Below are 15,262 nucleotides of genomic sequence, written 5' to 3' on the forward strand. Positions count from 1 at the left end.
TACTTATTGTTAGAGCATAGCTGTCATAGCACCTAAGAAACTCATCAAAAAATTCAACGTCAAAAATGGCACCGCCAGAGCCGACTGTGTACGATTTAGCTTATCGTGGCAAGACCGCAGCGGTAAAGATATTAATAAATGAAAATCCCAAGTTGAAAACTGACATGGATAGCGTAAGCATTACAGTCCATTCGTTCTAATTCAAATTTTTCGAACTCGTCATGCCGCTTTAACCTACAAAATCTTCTGTCTCAGAATAACAGGATGCTAATTCACTGGGCGGCATTAGGGGGTCACGATGAATTGGTCTCATATCTACTTTCTCTGGGACTTCCTACCGATCCAAAAGATGACGTATGTTTTGTAAAAATGACTTGTTATTCTCTTCAAATCACATTTGTCAACAACGAAGTTAATCGCATCTCGAATCACGATCAACATCGCAATGTTCCTTTGACGTCATCGCTCACGCGATGGTCTACAGGACGCGCGCAAAATTAATTTCTCCCAAATCTAGTTAAATGACCTTTGCTTCACAATCAGTTATCATCCAGTCTGTAAAAATGATATTTTACCAGATGGACATGACTCCGTTAATTCTCGCTGCCTCTGGTGGTCGTGAAAAGGTCGTGAATCTACTTCTAAACCAAGGAGCTGATGTAAACGCAAAAACGAACGATGGTCATTCATCCCTCCAATATGCTGCTTCCAAAAATTGGAAAACAATATGTGCAGAACTACTCGAAAAAAATGCAGATATCAACATCACTGATAAGCGAGGCTCCACACCTCTTCACAGAAGTGCCTCAAAGGGGAACTTAGCCATTGTCAAACTCCTTCTGGAATATGGAAAGCAGTTGAAAATCGGTTTGTTAATTAAGAATTTAGTTTCACGATTCCCTGCAACATATTTATTCAAAATGTGAACAATTGGAAACTGATGACATCTTATTCTCCCCCCTCCCCCTGCCCTTCAAATTAGATCACAGAGACGTGTACGGAAACACTGCCTTACACCTGGCATGCGAAGAAGATCGTCAGGAGGAAGCTAAATTGTTAGTTGCGAATGGTGCCTCCATAGCACTAACGAATAAAGAAGGTAAAACACCACTGGAATTGGGCAATATGATATTGGCCAAACAGCTGAAAGAAATTCACGATAAAAATGTAAGCGTTTGACAATTACAAAATTCTCAGATCCGCAAAGAACGATAATTTATATTTTATTCCTCATATATGTATACCATTGCTACGTTGATTGTATCTTCCGACAAATAAAAGCATCGTTTTTGTTATAAATTTTCATCAGCATTTCATTTATTAAATTTAAGATGCAACCAACCATTTGTTTTCCATGTATAAAAGTTATCAAAACATTTTTTTTTTGATCCTCTATCCATCATTGTTCTCTCCCTATAGGGACAAAAAAAATCATACCGAAAAATTGAAATCATTCTTCACTTTGACTTAACACTTTCAACAGAAATGAATATCGCCATTGAAATTCCTTGTTATTCTGCGTAACTTATTTACAAAACACTTTAGTCCTCTAAGAATATCAGAAAAGAGCATCAACTCCGAGATAATTCACTAAATATAGGTAATACGTCTCAACTTTTCGCTACAATATATAGAGAAATAAAAGCCGAGAGTGAAATTTCAGTGAGTTCGACATCTTTTCGTCCCCTGCTCTTTTCTCTGCCATACTCTCACGGAATTGACTATTTAAACTTCAGAGATAGTGGATCTAGAACCTTCGTTAATTAACCAGTCAGCTTTTTTCAGTTAATTCTATCATGCAACTGCAATGACTGTCTTCGCTACCAGATGAACTTATCTCTGGCTCTACATCCAATAACTCTATGACTTACTTTTGCATGGAATCTAACAAACTTAAGAGTTTTTCAAATCATTCTCCAACTACCTTCGTCGCTAGAAAACCATTTCTGTCCTTCAACTTTTTTTACTTATTATCTTATTTTATTTTATTTTTTTTTGCCTTTTATCTTTATTGGTATTCAAATGTCTCTATCGATAAGTGATTATTCATTTTTTCCTCACTCTTACCCTTTTCATTAAAAAATATATCAGCCCTCATTACCAGGTGATGAGCGTTCATAATACCTATATATTGTTTATTTTTCATTCTTTTTTCACCTGGTACAAATGCTCCTGAATGACTGTAGTAAAATGCTCATATAAAAATGCAAGTTAAAATCTATCCGAAGATACTAGGGGTATTGTTTACAAAATGTCTTCATTATTCCATGGGGTAATGCCTACAATTTCTGCAATATTAATTATAAATCTTTACTTATTAAGTACGCTGTTCGTCAAAAGTATTTTCAACGTATCGTTAGCGCGGTTGCTTTTCAACAACGGCGTATGCCAGACCTGGTGAAATTTCATTTCAAAAGGCTAGGCCCAAACGATCCCGAATCCGATAAACCAAATTTTTTTCAAGTATAGTAAACATTTATAAAAAAAAAAAATAACAATTTTTAGGAATTTTATTTGCTTTTTTTTCTGAATAATATATAAAGAACTTAGCCTATCGTTCTATGAAATATATTATATAATCATGCCAAAAAAAATATATATTTATATGTATATGTAAATGCATACATGGGATCATATTCTAAATGAAAAGTCTTTGAGAAAGAAAGAAACAATTATAATATATTAAACAGAGAAAATACTGGAAAACATAAGACCTAAAACCTTTTAAAATGAAACTAGCCCGTAAACGATGCGTTGCGTGTATATTATTAGTCAATTATTAAAATCATTTAATAATTCTTATAATAATATATTCGAAATATTGTATGGTTTTCAATGTCTTATTCTAGCTAAGTGTGTTACTCTTCGATTATGCAGCGGTTTGCAGTATGTATTTCATTAATTATTTCGATCTAGCTTAATTTAAATGTCTTTACCTCATTACCTTTCTTTATCGATTACTTTTTATTAATCAATTGAGAGGTCTCGAACGTTTCTTCTCTTTCAATTAATCAATTTTCTAGGCTGTTTCATAATGTTATCCATGATCATTACTAAAGATTATGTACATATTTGTAAATTTTTTAATTTCATTTGTTGTTTTTCCGATGGCAACTCAGACTGGAGCGAAACCCTTGTTTCGACTCATTTTTGTTTTTCCCCCACCTTTATCTTTCACTTTCGCATCTCTGACTTTCCTCGCAATTAGAAAATTACAATTAGAATAATTAAGAAATGGAAAAATCCATTTCGTTACTCTTAATTCTATATCATTGAAAATGGCTACTTGATGGATCATTAAATGGTCCGCTTACTTTACATATTTTTTTTTCGCTTTCGTTTTTAAGACCAAATCTTTGCTCTCCAGATGGTCTATTATGCGTCATACTATACGTCATTATTACACAAAAAATCGACGACTTAATTCGCAGTTTCCTCTCCATCCATGCTTTCATCCTGCGTGGTAGAATCATCTCCCGAGCCACCAGTCTGGGAAGAACCTCGTTTCGTAAGACGAGTAGTAGAGCTAAGGCTCATGCCTGGTGTTCGCCTTTGGAAGAAAAAAAGAAAATTGTCAGACAATTCAATTCACGTACAATTCTTTGATAATGTCTCAAGATAGCGCTATGAACAATTCAATTCAATCGATATTTCAAAACTTGGGTGTGATTAATGTATCATAACTAGTTCCATTTGGATTTTAAATTACTGATATGCACTCAACGCTTCTTGCAGTATACAAACAGTGTTCTAATAATAGCTTGCTTTTTGTTGCACATATCACGTGATTCCCATGCAATGCAATTCAATTCGTTTTCTTTTTTTGCGAGTGCGCGGTACTTCGAATGATGTATGCAATTTTGTACATGGGGTGCATTTTTTCACATCGTTTATTGACTTTTCGTCAACTACCTGATTCAGCTCAGCAACATGAAGCAGAAAACTGTTAATGTCTGTTCTGAACGAGTGATAGAATTCTTATCAAAAGTCTTTTCTTTAAGCTACATTCTTGACAATAACAATTTCCTTCAACTGAGGAAAGAGAAATAAAATGAGCGATAACATTTGATATATTTGATTCGATACAATTTCGTACATTACTACTCACTAGTTGGTGAAAGGTAGGTAGTAACAGCAATAATAGGGGTATAGATACGCAAATATAGCATGTAAAAAAGCACGAGGCTAAATTGGGTCGGATTCTAAAAATCTGAAGGAGACTGATCAATCAAAACTATTCAAGTAGATTGCAAGAATGACGAATAAATTGTGTTCAAGGGGTGGGATTCATTACATTTTAAAATGTGCAGTAAAAACTGAGAAATCCTCGATGGCATAGTATTGGGAAACTTCATCATGTTCTCATATTGATAGGTATTATGCAGGCAGACTCCAATGTCGAATTTATTTGCAGAGAAACCTCTAATAACTTACTCTAATATTTTTCGGGGATAATGGGGGTATTCTTTTACAAGAGATAATTCCTTGCGGTGATTATCAATAAATCACCAGCTTCATTGATTCCTACGAGTATATCACAAATTAATAACTTAGTTTATAATGCGAGGAAATGCACCTTGGGTTTCAACTGTATTATCGAAGCAACGACTGCATTTTTGCCTTTTCGAAGATCAGTAGGAACTAAAATATACACGATATGTATGAGTGATTAGATATTATATCGAACACCACTCTTATGTGAAATAAAAGAAATTAAACAATTGAAATTACCTCCATTTATTCCTTAAGTTAGCAACCTCACGAGTAAGTGATTCGTGAGACTCCATCATGTCCTCCATTTCTCTCTGTGCCTTTCGCTTTTGCGTCTTTTCTCTGGTAACTTCTTCTTCTGCTTCATCAAGTTGTCTTTTCAGTGCTTTCATTCTAGCATTTACTTTCTCAACCTGTTCTTTGTATTGATCAGCATTTCGTCGTTCATCTTCGAGTTGAATAAGAACTTCCTTGTATTTCTTATCCAACTTTCTGTTGATCTTTTGCTGCGCGAATCGTTCCTTACCCTCAGCCTCAAGTTGTTCGTCAAGATTATTGATTTTAGATTCCAAGGCTTGAATCGTCGCTTTGGTTTTCGTACGTTGAGACGTTTCCAACTCGGCCAATTTTGCTTTCAATTCTTTGTTTTGTCTCTCCAGCAACATCCTGTGGCTTTCAAGCTTCTGTGTTGTCGATCGTTCTGTTGCCAAATCTGTAGTGAGCTGTTCGATATTAATTTGTCCTTTTCTGGCTCGGTCCATTAGGATCTCACTGTTGGATTGTTCTTCTTCTAGTTCTTCTTCTAAAGTTGCAATTCTCGCTTCCAATCGACGTTTCTCATCCAGCAACAATGTTCCTTCAAAAATCACAAAATGTTATCCAGTCGTAAGGCTTTCAATAAAATTATTTGTGATTTTGCTATAATTACTATACATACCTTTACTGGCATTGTTGTTGATTTCTTCTTGAAGTTCGTCCCTCTCGCTTTCAGCAGTTCGCCTATTCCGTTCACTGCTAGCTAAATCTTCAGTGAGTTGCATTAGTTCGGCTTCCAGACTTTTGACTTTTCTTTCAGTTTCCTTAGCACTGGCAGCCAAATCATCCCGCGCAGCCCTAGCCTCCTCTGTTTCTCTTGTACAGTCTTTGATTTGAACCTGTAGTTTCTTGAGCTGTTTGAGAGCATCTTCCTTAACTTTGTTATGCATCTCAAGCTGTTGTTCAATGTCCTTGTAATCAGCTTCCATCTTTTTGCGCTGTACAATTGCAGCAGCACGTTGTTTTCGTTCATCTTCAAGCTCAGCCTCGAGGTCACGCAACTGTTTGACCAGACCTCGTCGCTTTTCTTCAGCCTGTTCCTCTTTTGCTTGAAGATCGCGTTCGAATTGCGTTCTTAAAGCCTGCATGTTGACTTCAAGACGCAGTTTCGCGTCTTCCGTGAACTGCAACTCATCCTCAAGCTCCTCTACTTGAGATCTTTGCTCGGCTAACTGAGATTCAAGGGCGCGTTTAGCCTTTTCAAGCTCATGAACGTTTTTGTCCGCAGTTCCCTGATTGTTTACAAGCTCATCCAACTCGGACTGAAGTCCTCTGCGGCCTCTCTCAAGCTCTTCAACCTTATCATTCAATTCATCTAATTCACGAGTCAAAGAAAATACCCTGGTCTCCTTCTCACGCGCTTCACGTTCTGCAGCATCTCGCTGTTCAGCATACTGTTCAGAGATTGCTTTTTCATCAGCAAGAACCTTATCGAAGTTCTTCTGTTTTTTCTCTAGTTCAATTACTTTTGCTCTTTGAACTTCCAGCTCGATGTTACTGTCTTCTAATTCTGCCTGAATCTTCTTCTTGGATTTGTCTAACTTGTCATTGGCTGCTTGCAATTCCTCAACTTGTCTTTGCAGAGCTTCGATATCTTTCAGGCAGCGTTTTCTCGCCTCTTCTAGAGCTACAGCTGCTTCTGCCTCTTCATCGCCACGTTTCTTTGCTTCCGCTAATAAAATAGTCAAACTTTGTACCTGTTTGTCCAAAGCCCTTTTAGCTTCCTCTTCTTCGTCCAACTGTTCTTGGAGGCTCTCTTTCTCTCCTTCGACAGCTCTCAATTTCGAACTCAAAGCCAACTTTTGTCTCGTCTCTTCTTCCAACTGCTGTTGAATTTCAGAGAACTGTGATTCACATGTAGCGGATGCTTTCAAGGCGGCAGACGCCTTCAATTCTGCAGCTTCCAACTGCTGGGAGACAGTCTCTGCTTCTTGTTGCAATTTCACAACTCTCTCAGCCAACTCTTGCTTAGCCCTCTCAACTTCGGCAACCTTAGCGTTTAATTCAGCCAACTGTTGTTCTGCTTGTTTGCGCCTACGGTCAGATTCTTGTCTACTTGCACCTACTGATCTCAATTCCGTAGTGAGATCTGCATTTTCAGCTTCCAATGTGCTCTTAGCCTTTTCCAACGCAGCTTTAGCTTTCTTCAGAACATCCATTTGTTCGTTGATAGCTGTCAATTCCCCAGAATGTTTGTGACGCATATCAGCCAAAGTGCCTTCGTGAACGGAAGTCTCATCTTCAAGATTTTTCTTCAAAGTTGCCAATTCCTGCTCCCTTTTGCTTCTAAGTTCTTGTTGTGCCGCTGTCACATCCAAAGAGTCGAGCAACTCATTTTTCAAAGCTTCCAACTCTTCGTTCAAGTCACGTTTTAATTTTTCTGCTTTACTTCTGGCCACTTTCTCAGCTTCCAAGTCTTCGTGAAGTTCGGCAAGCTGCGATTCCAGCTCCCTCAAAGCTTTCTGAGCCTGAGCTTTAGCAGCTCCCTCTTCGTCGATTCTCATCATGGCTTGTGTCAATTCTTCTTCACGTTTACCCAACTGTAACTGCAGCTCTTCGAATTGCGTTCTACGTTCGGTTAGCTGTTCCTTCAAGTCCGAGACTTCTGTTTCTACTTTACGTTTAGACCTATCTACTTCCTGTCTTTGTTGATGATCTTTCAACAGTCTCTCCTCGAGATCTGCGATGGTTGCTTCATGTTTGGCTTTCAATTTAGCGAGATGTTTAGCCTTCTCTTCTTCCTCTGCTAGAGTTTGGGACAAATCGTTGGATCGTTCCTCAAGAATTTTCTTTTCCTTGAGCAATTTCTGATTGGTATCCTCGGACAAGGCTAAGTCCTCTTCGAGTTTCTTGATCTTGCCATCGCACTGCACTTTCTCTAATTGTAACTTTTGCCGCGCAGCTTCCTCTTCCTCTAATTGTGCTTCTAAGTCACTTATATTCAACTGCAATTTCTTTTTCTCTTGCGTCAACGCTGTACTTCTTTCCTCTTCTTCCTCAATTCGGGCTTCTAAATCGTGTAGAATTTCTTCCAATTCTTGTTTCCTCGCGGCAAGTCTTGCTCGCATTTCCTCCGCTTCGGCGCAAAGTTCTACCTCAGCTTGTAATTGCTCTGCAAGAACGGTCTTTTCCTCGATTGCTTGTTGATACTTGCGTTCATACTCCTGTGCGGAATGCAGCTGCATCTCTAATTTATCCCGGACTTGTTTAAGTTCATCCTCTTTTTGCGTAAGCTTTTCCTCCTGCTTGGTCACCTCGAGTAAGGGCTTTACTTTGGTGTACAACCTCCACCACTGCCAGTTACGCAATTTTAAGTATGCAGCACAATTCCTCTGAATAATACGTATCGCGTTCAACTGTTGTAGTCGTTTCTGATAGTTCCTACGCGCTAAGAAACCGCGGCAGAATGCCTGGAAATTGACTATTAAATCAGTTATCTTATAATCTCGTTCTTCTTCAAGCTGCGCTAAAACTCCAGCTCGGAAGAATATCTTTGACTGCCCAACACGGTAAAGATTGGGATCCAATTCCAGCGCTTGAATCTGTAAAGGTAATAAAAAATGATTTGTCACCGATATGTTCAAAAGCGACGAACTTATGTAAATCATATTCAGATTGCATGTAAAAATTTACGCACCATTTTTTCGCAAGCCTTTTTGCCGTCCATGAAACCTTTGGGAATGACATTCGGGGTGAGTAGCTCGTAGCGTTGCCTGAATTCCTGGAATGGTATTCTGTTGGGGAAACCTTGTCTGCATATACGAATTCCTTCGAGAACACCATTACACCTCAATTGATCGAGCACTAGAGGAGCGTCAATTTTGCCGGCTCGTTTTTCATGGTTTGGAATAATACATCTGACGAAATTTGGATTCGTATTACGCAGAGTCACCATAAGTTTCGCCAATTGTTCTTTGTAGAGTTGAGATACCGTTCTGAACATTCCTTTGCGAGTACGTGCACCAAATTGTGTGTCGGTCAGCGCTTGTTGGGCCATTCCCACAATTTCAGCATCCTTCCAAATATGGCAGACAAATGGATCTTGGGAAGCTTGAAGTAAGCTAACAACGTTCTCGTTCAATGGGTCCATGTTCTTCATCAGCCACTTGGCAGCTGAGTAATCTACTTTTCCAGCGTAATGAATAATCGCGAAGTCAGCAACGCCGCGGAAATCAGTTTTCATGAATTTAGGATGCACGCTGTGAGCTCCAACCAATTTTTCCACAAAAGTTTTGTCCGTTGCTTTGGGGAACCAACATTCTTCGTCGAGCAGAGCCATGATACCCATCGGTTTGTCAATTAGATCGATCGTCGGTTGAAGATCAAGACCAAAATCAATGAACTTCCATTCGATACCTTCTCGTTGGTATTCCTCCTGTTCGAGGATGAACATAGTATGATTGAAAAGCTGCTGTAGCTTTTCGTTGGTATAATTGATGCACAACTGCTCAAAAGAATTAAGTTCAAATATTTCAAATCCAGCCATATCAAGAATTCCGATAAAGCTAGCGCCTTGTCTTTTGGTTCTATCCAGGGATCTGTTGATTCTGTTGACCAACCATCTGAACATTCTCTCGTAACAAGCCTTGGAAATGGCTTCAACTGCAAACTCGACTTGCTCCTTTGTTTGCGCTTTTGTAACGAAGTCTCGTCCCACTTTGATTCTTGGTTTTAGGAATGCTTTAGTCATCTCCGTAACGCTGAGCCCCAATAAATGAGAAACTTTTTGAGCAACTGTGTTGTCTGGAAGCGTGGCTTGGTCGGAATTTCTCTCTTGTCGAAACTGCATCGACCCGAACAGCATGACTGCCGACACAATTCTGAATATCGAAGAAAAGTCTTCGTTCGTCATACCCATTATATTCATCGATTTCACCGTAGACTGATACTCCGCAGCATCGTCTACACCGGGGACGGGTAGCGATCCGTTCGACAAAAACAGATAGTTCTTAGGATCCTCCAAGATGAATTCCTCTGAGGGTGTCAAACAATCAATAAAATCGGTCAACATCGATTAAGAAATTTACAGGATTTTTGGGTAACGAAAAGGTGAGTAATTACTTTTCTGTTCAGGTGAAGCACCAGCCAAGAGTTGATAGAAAATGTGGAAGGTTCTTTCATCCTTGGCTTGACGGATGGCCCTGGATTTTTCAAGTAGGTAAGTTTCGATGTTGGCACCGGCGATGTAACCCGATGCATCGAAATTGATCCTGATGAATTTACCCTAGAGCGATTAAAAATTAGCCGGATTAAAAGGGGGTGATATTTCTGATTTCGCAGATGAATAAAATCATTGGAAAACTATCGATCTTACGAAACGCGAGGAGTTGTCATTCTTCACTGTCTTCGCGTTTCCGAATGCTTCCAAGATCGGATTCGCCTGTAGAAGCTGTTGTTCGAGTTCACCCTGCAAAGCCAATGGCCGTTAAAATATAGAAAGAACAGAGTACACGGATCAAACGATACAAAGGATGAATAAAACTACGACATGGCAAGCATTATTTCTACGCATTCAAACAATCCAATGATACCATATGACACAACAAAAAAATGATTTGATGACGGTTCTGGACCGTCGTCAATCTGTTTAATTACCGAAAATTTTTCCACTAGTGCCCCCGTGGGTGACTTCATTTACAAGCAGCGGGAAATAAGTAAAATCATTGTTAGAAAATTTGCTGTTAGTGTGGCGAGTATATTTTTTTTTTTTTCTTTTTGACTGTAAGTGCGTTAAGCATTTCGATATTAGTGACACATATTACATGGAATCGTGTAGAGGTATTAACTTACAATGATCAACGCTGGGCTCGGGGTCTGTCGAGGTATCGCCAAATGTCAGGACCAAGAATAGAAAAAAAATGTGCAACATTAGATTTATCACTCTCGGCATCTAGAGTTTAACTTGACATTTCACAAGTTGAAATATATAAAGAATATTTTACAGAACATAAATGAAAGAACTGCTAAGAATATTCGTTGGAGAAACGTAAGGGTCGAGCATATCGAATTTCGCAACGGTTTTGTTGCTACGGCTAATTAAGATTACAGTAAAATTACCCAGAGAACCTTAAGTCTCAAAAATACCTTGAATCGTGAATATTATTTTGAGTTCTGAATATTATTATTCACAATTCCTAAGCTTTAGGCTCAGATTTCGTTTGTACAGGATCATTTTTTTTGTAAGGTCAACCGCGGTGCCTGTAGTGATTATTTTTCAACGTTGATACCGAGGAATTGGCTCAACGGTTAATAAAATGCTGAAGTGGAATTTGTTTGACGAAGAAAACAAGTAGGTATGGTTACCTGTACCAACAACCTTGCGCAATGAAATCGGAATCGAGAACGCAACTGTTTTAATAAATTGTACAAACTGCATTCGTAATATATAATTGATGATAGGCACTCGCGTTGCAATGATTGACGGTGTTGCATTTTTACTTCGATTTCATGTCACGCGATGTTATAGAAATCTAGTTAAATATTATCTTTATACAAACGATAATTCCATTCACGTGCACTACGATCATTGTAATAATTAAAACTAATCAATCCGCAAATGCAGATCACAATTGTGTGGGTTTACAAAATTCCCATATTTTTTTTATAGAGAATTCCATCGAGTACTGTATACATACAATTATCGGCCGATTGCAGCTGACTTTTCAATTTACTTTGATTGCCGAACAAAAAATTATGCATCGATGCATGATAGGTAATTGCGTTAACGCGTTATTGAATTTAATTTCATTTTCATGTGATATTTTACAATATATGAACTCTCAAGTCGTGACTTATTGCATATGGAATAATAAATAAGTAAAAGAAAAAGTAAACGGAAGAGCTACACCGGGGCGTGCCAAAGTCCTCGTACCGGGAGCTTGTGGTCGTCTGAACGCTAAAGATGTAACGTCTTATCTGGCCTCACATTTACAACTACCGTAGAGCGTAACAAACAGATCATTAAAATATCAATAAAGAGAAATGGGTGAGCAGATCTGAAAAAAGAAGAAAAAGACAACCTACGTTTTATTTAAAACCGACTGATTTTCCTTGAGAATTTCGCAGTCCTAGAAGGTCTACGACCGAGTAAATTTTTTAGTCCGCAAAGATAAAAATAGATTTTTTGTTAGTACCCCTGGTTCAGATTTTCCGTTTGTTTTTTTAAGAACAAATGTTTAAATTTAGGTGGTGGTACCGCACAACAAACTGCATCGAATCGGATACTGCATTCAAGTGGAAGTGCAGTGGCAACGAGCCCCACGGTAGAGGAGCATCGAAGGCAAATGAGTCAACGTCTCAGACCTCTTCGAAAGCGCGAGCACGATCAAAAAGATACATGTACATTCGCGAGTAGAGTAATCATAATAAAAAGAAATAAGTAAATAAGTGCAGGGCGGGCTGCAATGAAACCGACGAATTTATTGACTCCTTATTATAAGAAATCGCGGCGCTAAGATCCTCGCGTTAATCAATCCGCGAGGCGGTTCAATGTGTGTCGAGGTTGCGAAATGATAAAAATATCGTTTATGCGTACACGCCGAAGCACCCGGGTTACTTTTCGCACCCGTTCATTGAGAGAGGAGAATAAAAATACCTGTACACTCGTATATTTATAACAACTTTTATGAAATACTTTGCGAAATCGTAAAGATTTTTACCGCGATGCGAAAAATATACGGAATCAAAATTGCACAGATGTTAACAACTTCAATTTACGCGAGCAGGACTTGGAATTATTGTAGGATTGCAAAAAAAAAAAAAAAAAATAGATCAAATAAAACAAAGAGATGATCGGATCGAGTGACACAAAATAGTCTTTTGGTTCAGAATGAACGAATATAACGTACGCCTGCCCAGTGTCCCCCTAAAGGTCATATGAGTTCTGCCATTCTCTTTTCTGTAACTAAATGCAATTCACAATAATTGAAACTCCGTCATTCGGTCACACATTCCATATTTCAAATCTATCCCATATTCTCTCTTTCTCTCTCTTGATATTCAATTACTTTTATTCGGAAGGAAAAATTCGTTGAACGGCTATTTAATTCAAATGAAATTATGCCTTCTTCGATTGGATGAATCGAAGATAGGTGAAGAGATTAGAAAAAAAATGGATAAATAAATAATCAAATAGCTTAAAAAAATCTCGAAGCAAAGCAGCGTCAAGTGGGTGTATCGCGAGATGTAGTTATATTCAAGGTGGTGCAGCACTTTTCTAAATGTGCGTTATATCGCATCGCTTATTCTCTTCGCAGCTTTTGACTGTATGTAAGTTTATAACAAGCTACACGTTTTACCGGAACGTTTTGTGGTATTGTAAACCTCATAGAATTACCAAGGCCTTTAACTCTCGACTCCGGAGAACATGGAGTTGGGTGAAGAAGGAAATTTCATGTGATGAGAAAAGGGAAGTGAGAATTGTAAAACAATTTTCAAAAAAAAATCGTGACTTATATTGTCAACGACGAAGGGAGGTAGGCCTGAATCGATCGGCGATTCAAAATTCGTTACAACGTATCGGCAACTGGTCTTTTTTTTAATCGATATACTTTTTGGCCGTTAGCACGACGGAAAAAAAAAAAAAAAAGGCAAGAAAGGAACGTGACGCAAAGTATACACAACTAAGGTGTGTTGCACCGCGAGAGAGACATTTGTGCAAATATCGAATCGCGCTGTTTAAAGAGCAAAAAATTTTATCAATTCTCTGAATACAGAGAATAATATGGTCACATTCCGTAATAAGAAGGTGACTGTATCAACGAGTTTTGAAAAAATTTTCATCTATTCTTCCCGAGTATATTTATCATATCTACATTTCGTCAGCTTATATTCCGGTATGAGATCACTGGAGCAACACGTTACGGTTGGATCCAATGACCATCTAAGGTATGAAGATTGGCGTAACAAACGTTTTAGTATTAAGCCTTTATCCGTATCGTGGTTTTCATTTGCGGTTTATTCGCTCTCTTCATCGACCGCATATGAACCGGACGAACTCGGCATAAGTGAAAACCGACGACGACGACGACGACGACGACGACGAAGACGACAACGACCCAGTTGCAAATTGTATAACGTGTAAAGTAGATACGCTCTGAATTTTGTTATCTGACTATAAGACGACGACGACGACGACGACGACGACGTCGACAAACGTCGAGGACTAAGCAACAGCTTGCCGTATATCACAAACTTATTTCTCGGATGCTATACTCCGTTGTGATTGTCGCGCACGCAAGGTTTTCCCGTCGTCTAATCGCCTGAACATTGCGGCTGCTTTATAAACCAGAGAGTCTAGAATTTCGCTGGCATAAGAAATCCGACGCTTATACATTTATCTCTGTCTAGGATATATGGAAGAAAAAAAAATAAAAAAAAATTTATCAACGATGTTTCATTTATCGTTATCGTTATTATTTCTCTTTTCTCTTCGTAGGAAAAACTTACCGCGTTCGATTTTGGTTTCGAAGCGGCCACGTAGGCCAAATACTGGATAACTTTTTTCGTGTTTTCCGTCTTTCCGGCACCTGATTCACCCGTGCATAAAATCGACTGGTCCTCACGATCTGAAAGAGGCAGAAAGAAAAAACGTCGACGATTTAGTATGATAAGTTTCCCACCGATGGAACTGTAATCGTCGAAACGAATGATCGAATCTCTACAAATTGTGATTGGGCTATTTTCGCTATTTTACCTTGCAACATTGAGCGATACGCGGTGTCTGTAATGGCGAAAACATGTGGCGGAACTTCATGACGTTTTATCCCCTTATACCTTTCCATAATTTTTTCCGTGTAGATCGGCAGTCTCTTGTAAGGATTGACGACCACGCAGAAGAGTCCGGAGTAAGTCTGGAAAAAAGTAAAGAAAAAAATATATTCGTTAAGTTTCGTCTTCCTTTCGTTTTTAATCTTTCAATTTCATTTCAATTTCTATTGAAAATAATGTCGTGATTACAGAAAAATTTATTAGTAATTGTGGAGGAGGGAAGGTTTTTTTTTTTTTTTTTGTTTGAACCAATAGTTTTATCAGAATTGTTTACTCGTGCTAGACAAGAGATTGGAAAAAAAGAAGATATGTAAGGTCTCACACGATGGAATTTCTGGAGTTTTAAATTTTCTCTGTACGTGTAAAAATTCCGCTAATTGTTGGAATAACTCGTTGGAAATCGTTCGAATTTCTGCGCTCGTTGATATCGTCGAGTGTGCATAAAGGAAAGAGAAAAAAAAAAAAAAAACTTTATACATCATACGAATTTCTTCGATACACTATAACGTAAACTTGATATACATTATATCAGATAAATATACATATGTAGATACAGTTTCGCTTGCATTTCATGAATATAATTTTCGCGTAGTGGGCATTTACTTGAAAGGCATTTGCGCGGGGCGTACACAACGGGCGGGCACCGTTGGTTGCACATATTTATAATAAGGAATGTAGACGTCTAAAT

General features: G+C 38.4%; 2 protein-coding genes across 3 annotated transcripts in view; one reads left to right on the forward strand and one right to left on the reverse strand.

Moving 5' to 3' along the window:
• Positions 1 to 1,303, forward strand: LOC105685504 (26S proteasome non-ATPase regulatory subunit 10-like). The gene is made up of 4 exons (XM_012399647.3): positions 1 to 173; positions 256 to 354; positions 579 to 867; positions 983 to 1,303. Exons 1-4 carry the CDS (start codon positions 66 to 68, stop codon positions 1,177 to 1,179), a joined length of 693 nt encoding a protein of 230 aa, XP_012255070.2. The 5' UTR covers positions 1 to 65; the 3' UTR covers positions 1,180 to 1,303.
• Positions 1,199 to 15,262, reverse strand: part of LOC105685503 (myosin heavy chain, non-muscle) — a 27,466-nt gene continuing 13,402 nt past the window's right edge. Inside the window, exons 2-11 of one of the 2 annotated variants that reach the window (XR_007277637.1) lie at positions 14,501 to 14,657; positions 14,254 to 14,372; positions 10,597 to 10,620; positions 10,121 to 10,213; positions 9,868 to 10,030; positions 8,444 to 9,780; positions 5,429 to 8,348; positions 4,732 to 5,347; positions 4,577 to 4,641; positions 3,417 to 3,550 (exon numbers count right to left, since the gene is read on the reverse strand). Coding sequence is in view for 1 of the 2 variants with exons in the window: in XM_012399645.3 (XP_012255068.1) it covers positions 3,421 to 3,550; positions 4,732 to 5,347; positions 5,429 to 8,348; positions 8,444 to 9,780; positions 9,868 to 10,030; positions 10,121 to 10,213; positions 10,597 to 10,620; positions 14,254 to 14,372; positions 14,501 to 14,657 (5,559 nt within the window). In the remaining variant the exon portion in view is untranslated. Of the gene's footprint in view, positions 3,551 to 4,576; positions 4,642 to 4,731; positions 5,348 to 5,428; positions 8,349 to 8,443; positions 9,781 to 9,867; positions 10,031 to 10,120; positions 10,214 to 10,596; positions 10,621 to 14,253; positions 14,373 to 14,500; positions 14,658 to 15,262 lie in introns of both variants that reach the window. The other variant, XM_012399645.3, reaches the window with a different exon arrangement.

The sequence above is a fragment of the Athalia rosae genome, chromosome 3 (genome assembly GCF_917208135.1).
Source record: "Athalia rosae chromosome 3, iyAthRosa1.1, whole genome shotgun sequence".
Taxonomy (NCBI): domain Eukaryota; kingdom Metazoa; phylum Arthropoda; class Insecta; order Hymenoptera; family Athaliidae; genus Athalia; species Athalia rosae.